Here is a 12051-nt window from a genome sequence, read left to right on the forward strand (position 1 = left end):
GAGTTTGGAGAAGTGCTGTGGTGGACCAGAAGACCAGGACCCTAGGTAAAGGGAAACCTGGCTTGTGCAGAGCAGAGAGACTCCACAGACACAAGGGGTTGGGAGAAACCTGGCCCAAGCAGAGAGAGGGCAGGAAGCCCCACAAGCTGAAGGGACGGAGAGGGAAGTAGCCCAGGGGAAGGAATTGCTAGTTCAAGTGGTTTGTCGCTATCCCTAGGACCCCTGGGCTGGGACCCGAAGTAGAGGGCGGGCCTGGGTCCCTCCATCTCCACTATCCTTCTCTGGGATACTAGTGGGACAGTTAATACCCCAGATCAGGGGCAAGAAACGGCACCCTGAACCCCCCCACAAGAAGAGAAAGTGCGGGACCCATCATAGTGCTGGCAATTTGCCGCATACAGCATTTTGTCTTTCAAGAACCAAGATTTCAGAGACTCTTCTTGCCAAAGTTGTTGCAACCCAGAGGTATATTTTTATGTAAAGGAAATACTGTGAGAGCTTGTATTGCTGTGGGCAGATCTGATGTAGAGAAGATAGGCCTAATTCTTGATTTAGACAGAAGTGTTGATCTAAAGAACCTCTAATCTAGACCATTATGTGAGTTAAAAACAAACCTTGAAGAACTCACTTTCATGAAGTTGTTTAAAGCTGAGACATGATATGCAATGGAAGGAGCATCTTCGCAAGCAGGCTGGCTAACCTAGTGAGGAGGGCTTTAAACTAGGTTCACTGGGGGAAGGAGACCAAAGCCCTGAGGTAAGTGGGGACGTGGGATACCAGGAGGAAGCACGAGCAGGAGAGCTCGAGAGGGGAGGGCTCCTGCCTCATACTGAGAAAGAGGGACGAACAGTGAGTTATCTCAAGTGCCTATACACAAATGCAAGAAGCCTGGGAAACAAGCAGGGAGAACTGGAAGTCCTGATACAGTCAAGGAATTATGTTGTGATTGGAATAACAGAGACGTGGTGGGATAACTCACATGACTGGAGTACTGTCATGGATGGATATAAACTGTTCAGGAAGGACAGAAAAGGTGGGGGAGTTGCATAGTATGTAAGGGAGGAATATGACTGCTCAGAGCCCAGGTATGAAACTGTAGAAAAACCTGAGAGTCTCTGGATTAAGTTTAGAAGTGTGAGCAACAAGGGTGATGTCGTGGTGGGAGTCTGCTATAGACCACTGGACCAGGGGGATGAGGTGGACGAGGCTTTCTTCCGGCAACTCACGGAAGTTACTAGTTTGCAGGCCCCGGTTCTCATGGGAGACTTCAATCACCCTGATATCTGCTGGGAGAGCAATACAGCAGTGCACAGACAATCCAGGAAGTTTTTGGAAAGTGTAGGGGACAATTTCCTGCTGCAAATGCTGGAGGAACCAACTAGGGGCAGAGCTCTTCTTGACCTGCTGCTCACAAACCAGGAAGAATTAGTAGGGGAAGCAAAAGTGGATGGGAACCTGGGAGGCAGTGACCATGAGATGGTTGAGTTCAGAATCCTGACACAAAGAAGAAAGGAGAGCAGCAGAATACGGACCCTGGACTTCAGAAAAGCAGACTTTGACTCCCTCAGGGAGCTGATGGGTAGGATCCCCTGGGAGAATAACATGAAGGGGAAAGGAGTCCAGGAGAGCTGGCTGTATTTTAAAGAATCCTTATTGAGGTTACAGGGACAAACCATCCCAATGTGTAGAAAGAATAGTAAATATGGCAGGCGACCAGCTTGGCTTAACAGTGAAATCCTTGCTGATCTTGAACACAAAAAAGAAGCTTACAAGAAGTGGAAGACTGGACAAATGACCAGGGAAGAGTATAAAAATATTACTCAGGCTTGCAGGAGTGAAATCAGGAAGGCCAAATCACACTTGGAATTGCAGCTAGCAAGAGATGTTAAGAGTAACAAGAAGGGTTTCTTCAGGTATGTTAGCAACAAGAAGAAAGTCAAGGAAAGTGTGGGCCCCTTACTGAATGAGGGAGGCAACCTAGTGACAGAGGATGTGGAAAAAGCTAATGTACTCAATGCTTTTTTTGCTTCTGTCTTCACAAACAAGATAAGCTCCCAGACTACTACACTGGGCAGCACAGCATGGAGAGGAGGTGACCAGCCCTCTGTGGAGAAAGAAGTGGTTTGGGACTATTTAGAAAAGCTGGATGAGCACAAGTCCATGGGACCGGATGCGCTGCATCCAAGAGTGCTAAAGGAGTTGGCGGATGTGATTGCAGAGCCATTGGCTATTGCAGAGCCATTGGCCATTATCTTTGAAAACTCATGGCGATCGGGGGAGGTCCTGGACAGTTGGAAAAAGGCTAATGTAGTGCCGATCTTTAAAAAAGGGAAGAAGGAGAATCTGGGGAACTACAGGCCAGTCAGCCTCACCTCAGTCCCTGGAAAAATCATGGAGCAGGTCCTCAAGGAATCAATTCTGAAGCACTTAGAGGAAAGTGATCAGGAACAGTCAGCATGGATTCACCAAGGGCAAGTCATGCCTGACTAATGTAGTTGCCTTCTATGATGAGATAACTGGCTCTGTGGATGAGGGGAAAGCAGTGGACGTGTTATTCCTTGACGTTAACTTGCTGGCAACTATACTGTGGGACACTGTGTCTAAAGCTTTGCTAAAGTAATATGGGCTGGATGAATGGAGTATAAGGTGGATAGAAAGCTGGCTAGATCATCAGGCTCAACGGGTAGTGATCAATGGCTCCATGTCTCGTTGGCAGCCAGTATCAAGTAGAGTGCTCCAAGGGTTGGTCCTGGGGCCCGATTTGTTCAATATCTTCATTAATGACCTGGAGGATGGCATGGACTGCACCCTCAGCAAGTTTGTAGTTGACACTAAACTGGGAGGAGTGGTAGATATGCTGGAGGATAGGGATAGGATACAGAGGGCCTTAGACAAATTAGAGGATTGTGCCAAAAGAAATCTGATGAGGCTCAACAAGGAGAAATGCAGAGTCCTGCATTTAGGACAGAAGAATCCCATGCACCGCTACAGACTAGGGACCGAATGGCTAGGCAACAGTTCTGCAGAAAAGGACCTAGGGGTTACAGTGGACGAGAAGCTGGATATGAGTCAGCAGTGTGCCCTTGTTGCCAAGAAGGCCAATGGCATTTTGGGCTGTATAAGTAGGGGCATTGCCAGCAGATTGAGGGACATGATCGTTCCCCTCTATTCGACATTGGTGAGGCCTCATCTGGAGTACTGTGTCCAGTTTTGGGCCCCACACTACAAGAAGGATGTGGAAAAATTGGAAAAGGTCCAGCGGAGGGCAACAAAAATGATTAAGGGGTTGGAGCACATGACTTATGAGGAGAGGTTGAGGGAACTGGGAACTGCTTAGTCTGCGGAAAAGAAGAATGAGGGGGGATTAGATAGCTGCTTTCAACTACCTGAAAGAGGGTTCCAAAGAGGTTGGATCTAGACTGTTCTCAGTGGTAGCAGATGACAGAACGAGGAGTAATGGTTTCAAGTTGCGATAGGGGAGGTTTAGGTTGGATATTAGGAAAAACTTTTTTACTAGGAGGGCGATGAAGTACTGGAATGCGTTACCTAGGGAGGTGGTGGAATCTCCTTCCTTTGAAGTTTTTAAGGTCAGGCTTGACAAAGCCCTGGCTGGGATGATTTAGTTGAGGATTTGTCCTGCTTTGAGCAGGGGGTTGGATTAGATGACCTCCTGAGGTCCCTTCCAACCCTGATATTCTGTGATTCTATGATTTCTATGGCCCAAGTCTAGTCCATCCTGTAAGAAATTCAAAAAAAATACTTGGTTTTCTGGGGCTGATCTTTCTTCCTTGATACAAGTATTTGGGTTTTAAGCTTGAGCTTCTGGTGTATGAAGTTAAAAAAAAAAAAAAAAAAGAGAGAGATAATATTTGCCAATATGCTAATAATATGTTTAATTTGTAAAATTCTTGACTTTTACACATTAGATTTTTGCATTCTCTACTAACATGATAGTAGAGGCAACATTTTTTGTCTTACTGAGGACTGTAAAATAGGTAAAAAGAACGAGCAGTACGTGTGGCACCTTAGAGACTAACAAATTTACTTGAGCATAAGCTTTCATGGGCTATAGGCCACTTCATCAAATGCGTGCAGTGGAAAATACAGTAGGAAGATATATATATATATATATATATATATATATATATATATATATATACAGAGAATATGAAAAAATGGGGGTTGCCATACCAACTCTAAAGAGACTAATCGATTAAGGTGGGCTATTATCAGCAGTAGAAAAAAAACTTTTGTAGTGATAATCAGGATGGCCCATTTCAAACAGTTGACAAGAAGGTGTGAGGAACAGTAGGGGAAAAATTAGCATGGGGAAATAGTTTTTAGTTTGTGTAATGACGCATCCACTCCCAGTCTTTATTCAAGCCTAATTTAATGGTGTCCAGTTTGCAAATTAATTCCAGTTCTGCAGTTTCTCGTACGTCAAGAATTATAACATTCAAAAACCAGTCAGAGAACACTTCAACCTCTCTGGACACTCAGTTACAGACCTAAAAGTTGCAATTATTCAACAAAAAAAACTTCAAAAACAGACTCCAAAGAGAAACTGCAGAACTGGAGTAGCGTAACTTAGGTCGACTTACCCCGATAGTGTAGACAAGGCCTGAGTGTGTGAGGCTGATACTCTTGAAATACCTTCACAAACTGTATCCTTCTCTGAATCGAAATGTTGAAGAAAGAAGTAGCTTTTGTTAGGTGCTTAGTGTGTACTGTAAGTTATTCTTGAGAGTTTTTAATTCTTACATTATTATTTGCATGGCCTAAAAGACCCCTGTCAGAACTGTGCCTCATTGTGTTAGACTTTATACAATACACGTTAAGACACAGTCCTTTCCCATGAAGAGTTTACAATCTAAAAACACATTGCTCCACGGTGATTTTGATAGGATAATGATAATCTCCAAAATGAAATAATATAATATCTATATCTTCCTCCTCTAGGAGGTTAGTATACAGGACAATTGCATCACTGTATCTTGTACACATAGACAACAAGAGATATTAGTCAGATGGTGGAAAACAATGCTAAAAGTAAGGTCATTAACAAGCACAAAAACAGAGAAGTCTCATTTGCCTTTAAAATTCAGTGTCATTTTCAGCACACTCATATTCAGGAGATGCATTAAAAGACTGACCTTTCTGACACCACTGTATCAATACTAACTACTCAAGAGCTGCTTTGAATATTTTTCATAGGTGTTCACTCAGTAGTGAAGATACTGATGTTTTGATCTTTGCCTGTGTTACACATCACTGCAGTTCATCGCTATCAAATATCTTATTCTGGGAATTGCTTATAATATAGAAAAAGTGAAATTTCATCTTATCAGTATCTCCAGCTTTACCAGCCAGTTGTATGTCTCTGATAACACCTTGGGTACTACTTCCTTAGGTGTTTCAAATTCTTAAATTTTCTCCCCTTCCTTTACTCGATTTCCCCCCCCCCCCATTCTAATTCTTGTGTTAGTTTAGCAAACAAAGCACCAGAAGTATCCATAATCCTAAAGACCTCAGTGTGATAAGTAATTTGTTTTGTTAATAAAACATTTTATTAAGGGTTAATTTTATTTTCCCTTATCCACTGGTACAGATTTACACAAAGTTATCTAGAAACAAAGTATGTTCTTAGCATATCAATGATCTTGTTCTTTTAGCATTGTAGTAATCTAAATGTAATTTTTTTAAATGCTTGTGAGCTTTATATAGAACATAAAAATGAACAAGAATACTAATGCGCAGCAACAAAAACAAAACGAAAACTACAAAACCCTGTAATGGAGAACAATACACAGTCCAAACAAACTCCTTGAAATGGAAAGAGTTACAGAAGAAAAACTGAATGAAATGCTAAATAGTGTTTTTAAAAACCCTCAACAAAGTAACAATGCAACAAAATGATTAATGGAGTTTTTCTCAGCTAGTACTGCTTAAAGAGAAACAATGGGGAAGATAAACTAGTATATGATCATAACAAATAGTCCACATATGTTATAGATGTATTAGTTCTGTAGGTACATGTTTCCCACAAGCAAGCTGATATTTTAGTAGCATAACTAGAGGCCTGCCATTTTATTGGCTAAATTAATGTACAGAGACATCTGTAGGCATTAGGAAACTCATTCAAGGAACACTAGCTAAAAGAACAGTAAATATTCTATAATTAGTTTTGAAATGGCTTAAGTTACCTAATTTGTTGCTGGATAACTGTGACTCAACTCTGTCCAGCATACGCTGCTCGCATTTTCAAATGCGATGGTTCTCAGTCTGTGCTATATGGTCTTTGCTGATGATTCACAGAACGAAACATTTTGAGACTCAAGCAGTGAAGAATTGGAAGGAGAGGCAGATCCATGAGATGATTCTTGTCATATGAAGTGGTCCTCAGAATAGAAAGGAATAACTTCCCTGATGTGTGCAGCTATTTTCCCAGTTACTGTGGTCTCTAAGAAATGGCTTATACTATACATCTTTTGGGAACAGGCGTGGATAATAAAATGTTTTGTTTCATGGTGTGTGGCACAGACTGTGTCTCTTAGAGAAATATCAATGCAAAAATAGGCTCACAGTTTGTGGATTCAGATTCCCTGTTTAGATTTGGTGCACCGTATTCCCAAATTTCTTTAATTAAAAGCATATTATCAAATAATGTAATTTACTTTTCTCTAGATCCAACATAAGACCGGACAATGCAAATACAAATTTTCATGAGTTCAAAATGCACACCTTCACTCGTGTCACATCCTGCAAAGTCTGTCAAATGCTTCTGAGGTAAGTCTTATAGTGTAAAGTATTGACTTTAATTTAATTCAAGTACCTTGCTGGGAAAAAAGAGTATGGAAATGACATGCAGGGTGAGAGAACTGTTCAAGACAGACTATCTGTAAAACAAACCTAACCTATGTGTTTTTGTTTTGGTGCTGAAAATTTTTACCAGACCTCAAAATGAGAGCAGAAAGCCTATTTAAAATCTCATGCCCGCAACGTTGTGACTCATCACTACCAAGCGTCCTAGCACCACTCTCTCCCCTTCTATTTCCTGCTTCCAGCTCTTCAATTTTATATAGGTTGTAAATAGGGCTGTCAAATGATTAAAAAATTAATCACAATATATTGCAAGATTAAAAAAATAGTCACGATTAATCACAGCTTTAATCGCACTGTTCAACAATAATAGAATGCCATGTCTTTCAATATTTTTTGGATGTTTTCTACACTTTCAAATATATTTTAATTACAACACAGAATACAAAGTTTACAGTGCTCACTTTATATTATTTTTTATTACAAATATAGACACTGTAAAAAGATAATAGAAATAAAACAATATAAAATGAGATTTTACATGCTGATGACTGGTTCTGCTCGATAATGATCCAAAGCAGTGGGACAGACACACATTCATTTTCATCAACTGAGTTAGATGCCACCAACAGAAGGTTGATTTTCTCTTTTGGTGGTTTGGGTTCTGTAGTTTATGCATCAGAGTGTTGCTCTTTTACGACTTGTGACAGCATGTTCCACACCTCGTCCATCTCAGATTTTGGAAGGCACTTCAGATTCTTAAACCTTAGGTTGAGTGCTTTCGCTGTTAGCTATCTTTAGAAATTTCATATTGGTACCTTCTTTCTGTTTTGTCAAATCTGCAGTGAGAGTGTTCTTAAATTGAACAACATATCGTGGGTCATCATCCAAGACTGCTATAACACAAAATATATGGCAGAATGCAGGTAAAACACAGAGCAGGAGACAAACAATTCTCTCCCCAAGGACTTCAGTCACAAATTGATTTAATACATTATTTTTTTTAATGAGCATCATCAGCATGGAAGTATGTCCTCCTGGAATGATGGTCGAAGCATGTACCAATGAACTCCTTACTTCCCTAGTGGGTCAGACTTGGAATAAAAGCCATGGGTAGGCTTGAATCTAAACCCCCACTTGAAATTCAAAGGGGTTCAAAGTTGAGCTTATAATTTATGAGAGTTAGGGTATGTGAAAGTCTGGTCGAAAAGGGGACCTGGCCGTGTCCGTCAAGTGTACTGATTGGACACCAAAAGTCCACTTACTGTGGGGTGGGGGGAAGCACCAGGTTTTTCCTCCTACCTGCATACAACCTCCTTGTCAGGTTGCAGCAGCTCCCATCCCAGCCCTGGAGCAGAGTGAGCCCGGGGGGAGGGGGGAGTGGAGAAGGAATTAATGATGGGGGCAGGGCCTTGGGGAAAGAGGTTACTAGCAATTAGAAAGGTGGCAACTCTATCTATACTGCAGTTAAAAACCCATGGTTGGCCCTGTGCCAGGTGACATGGGCTTGTGGGGCTTGGGCTAATTAGTCTGTTTAATTGTGGTGTAAATGTTCAGGCTCGGGCTGGAGCCTAGGCTCTATGACCCTGCAAGGTGGGAGGCTTCCAGAGCAATTAAACACCCTCTTTGCCCAATCCCTCTGAGCCCAAGTCAGCTGGCACAGGCAAGCTGCGGGTGCCTAAAATCAGTGTAGGCATACTATTCCTCCAGGGGAGAGTGCATGGCTCTGTGAGGTGTGCTCAGTAGCTCTTAAAATTAATCAACGTATTTCCTTATACTTTTCTTTTTAATGGAAGCAATTTGTAGTCAATAATATAGGGAATAAAATCTTCTCTCCTGAAAAAATAAATCCCCCAAAATGAATCCTGTCCTATTATGCATGTTCATTATACATTCCTATTGAAATCCAGTGGAGTGTGGCTCAATGATAGTATAGGGCACTGTAGTATTTATACTTGGTACAATTTTGGCATGTACCATGCCAAACCCCGTTTTGTGCCCAATTGAAATGAAGTATGTTATTCTACCAGTAATCCAGGAGAACTGTCTGGCTCTAAATGGCTTGAAGTTATGAAAAGGAGACTGGAGTTGCATGTTACCCATGATCTGTTGCTCTTCCTCAAGCTTTTAGGCACAATCATTGTACAGCACAGCAAATGACTTCTAATGCCATCTACAGTATTTTTAAAATTTTTCTTTATGCTAATTATTTCACATATGCAGATTTTTATCACTTAATAGATCACTATCTAATTTTACTTTACAGAGGAACATTTTATCAAGGCTATTTATGTTCCAAGTGTGGCGCTGGAGCGCACAAAGAATGTTTAGGGAGATTAGACAATTGTGGCAGAGCTAATTCAGGTGGTAAGTCATTTTTATTGTTGGAATACTGTTTTTAATTAGAACATAAAACTTGCTGGATATAATTAAGGTTTAATTTACTTCTAATTTGTGTTTATTGTAACATGCATGCTTTTGAAACTACCATTTATAAGCACAATTAGAATTGCATTTAAAATTCATAGTGACTTTTATTCTTGCTAAACTGAAATGTAAGAGAGGAAGGGAGTGAGAATTGCTGTAGGACATAGCAGATTCCTTAGCCTGTGTTGCTGTACATTAACAGATTGTTCTGGTTTTAATCATGAACTGCTCATAAGGAACATCTGTTATAAAGAAAACCATCATTTGACACGCCCCTCCCCCAAGTGTCTCCATTGCAATCTTCCTCTTTTGCTCTCAACATCTTGAGCTATTTGTTTGTGCTGCCTCATCTTCCTCTCCCTGTTAATTCTCTCTTCGATCTCTTTGGTTTCCATGGTTCCCACACACTCCACTCAAAATGTTCTCACAAATGTAATTGATGGCTTACTACTGTCCACATCTAAGGACCTCATTTCTGTTCTCATTCCACCTGGTGACTCCTTCCCCATTGGTTTTCTCCCCACTCTAGGCTTTTCTGAATCTCTTTCTACCTCTCTAATCATTCTTTCAGTGTATCTGTCTGAGGCTCTCCCTTCTTCCTCTCTCTGTTCAGATCCTGCAGAGCTTCGTCCTCCTCTTTCCACTTTCATCTTATCCCTGGTACCTCATCCACTCTTGTGACTTAAGCTACTGCCTCTCTCCTACAACTCCCAAGCTCTCCCTTCCTCTGACCTCTTCTCTCTCTCTTTAGTATTGCATCTCTGTTTATCTGTCTGATATCTGCTCCTGGATGGCCTACTGCTAACTAAAACAATCAAACGTAACTAAAAACTGAAATAAACAATGTATATAATCAGTTTGCCATAAGAGATCTATACTCCCTAGGAACAGCTTCCTCTATTTCCACTTTCTTCCCCACTCCCACCTTTACCTGTTATCATTTTGCTCATATTTTTATCTTAATTAGATTACAAGCACCGTAAGGGGAGAGACGTCATGTTTCAATTTGTTTGGAAAGTATTATATATATACATGGTGCAATCTAAAGCAACAATAATAGTCATAAATGTTTAGTTAACTCAGGTTCTCAGATTTCTCCTCAATTCTCCTGAATATACACTGAAGTAATGCTGTTCAGTTGCTGGAGGCAAAATAATCACACACATGCTACTTCATGAATTAATGAACTGAATAAATTTTCATTTTACAACACCCAAAGATACAGTATGTTCTTTTGGATTTTATTTAAAATGTTTTACCCTGAGTTTTTAAAAATAGAAGTACCATATGACTCTGGCATGAATCAGTAGTTGCTCAACACACTTCAGTGCAATTGGATGATGTAATTATTGCATATTGCTTTATTTTGGTTTATTCTGATCGTTTAATTTTTTTCTGTGCATGTACACTTTTCTTTTTCATTTGTCCTTTCCTTGCCTATATGAAGGCTCCCATGTTTCTGTATTTGCTGTAGAATCTACAAACTTGTTAAAACAAAAGTGCCCCGCCCACACTAATCAGAAAATGTGTTTTAAAACTGATCACTAAGGAGCAGGCTGTGACTTCTTTTCAGTCTTCTATTTCTGCTATATCCTTTTTGGGATGGGGTGACACGAATTCAAAACAATAGTCCAGGTGAGGGTGTGTCATTAATTTATGTACTGGCATTCTAATATTTCAGTATTTTCTCTCTCCTTTTTAATATAGTTTAACATTTTGTTTCCTTTTAGACCACTGAGCAGATGTTTTCACTGAGCTGTCTGAAATGATGCCTAGAACTTTACCTGAGTGGTTTAGGGCCTTTTGTAGTGCATTCTAAGCCTGTTACTGAAAATTCAAAACACAGACTTCTAGAGACAGATGAAACCTTAAGAATGACAAATTTAATAAGTGTCAGATTTAGGTGATACACTGATAAGGGAGATGTGACTAAATCTAAAAATAAATTTCTACTTTGTCAAGCAATGACTTATAGACAGACATATGCCAGTTCTTTAGATGTCTTGTTTCAAAGGAGGCCAATTCAATATTTGAAATGATAAAAGTTCTCTGGTAATCAGTTAAATTGCTGAATGGTATAAAATGTCCAAATTCAGCCCTGGCTTTTCTTATTTTTGTTCTTGCTCCTACTTCACTGAACATCTCTTGTAGAAGTCCTGTGGCTGTGTTCACTTCCTCCGCTATCACTTATCCTTTCTTCCTTCAGTGCTGCTTTGTTCATGCCCAAGCAATCCTTCATTTCTTCTGTCATTCACTTCCAATCCCCACCAGCTCTTCTCTACTGTTAAAACTCTGATCAAATCCTCATCCCTGCCTCCCCTTTCGGCTCATATTCTGACAGACTCCTTCAGTGGCGTTGAATAGTTGTAACAAAGCACAGATTTTAACAAATATGTATATATTTTCATTACATCTTTTGTGAAGATGCATCCAACTTTGTCCAAATCAAAAACTTAGGTTTCTCAAAATATATTGTCCACACTGCTTGTGCTCACTAGCCTGAACTCTCCATCACTATATCACAGGCTGGTATTTCTTCCCCCTCTACCTTCTTCCCCTCCTTTACTGTCCTCCTTTTCACCAGCATCTGAAGTTAAGCTCTCCAAACATCTTTCCACTTCCAGTCCCTGAGCCTGTCCCTGTCACGCATGCAGTGCTGCTCAGAACAGAGGATAGAAGGGCCATTTCACCTTGATTTCCTGCCTGGTAATGTGGGCTCTTCCTATCACCAGAGGAAAGTGATGCTATATGGATGCAGTGAAGAGCGGGATCTAGGGCAGCAGCACTCCTTGGGGCCAGGGAGCA

At 40.6% G+C, this 12051-nt stretch overlaps 1 protein-coding gene across 9 annotated transcripts in view; it reads left to right on the forward strand.

Moving 5' to 3' along the window:
- VAV3 (vav guanine nucleotide exchange factor 3) overlaps nt 1-12051 on the forward strand; it is a 248586-nt gene that overhangs the window by 155681 nt on the left and 80854 nt on the right. For all 9 annotated transcript variants that reach the window (XR_012160359.1, XR_012160360.1, XM_073356846.1 and 6 more), the window contains 2 exons: nt 6685-6786; nt 9086-9186. Coding sequence is in view for 7 of the 9 variants with exons in the window: in XM_073356846.1 (XP_073212947.1) it covers nt 6685-6786; nt 9086-9186 (203 nt within the window). In the remaining 2 variants the exon portion in view is untranslated. The remainder of the gene's footprint in view (nt 1-6684; nt 6787-9085; nt 9187-12051) is intronic.

The sequence above is a fragment of the Lepidochelys kempii genome, chromosome 8 (assembly GCF_965140265.1).
Source record: "Lepidochelys kempii isolate rLepKem1 chromosome 8, rLepKem1.hap2, whole genome shotgun sequence".
Classification (NCBI taxonomy): Eukaryota; Metazoa; Chordata; order Testudines; family Cheloniidae; genus Lepidochelys; species Lepidochelys kempii.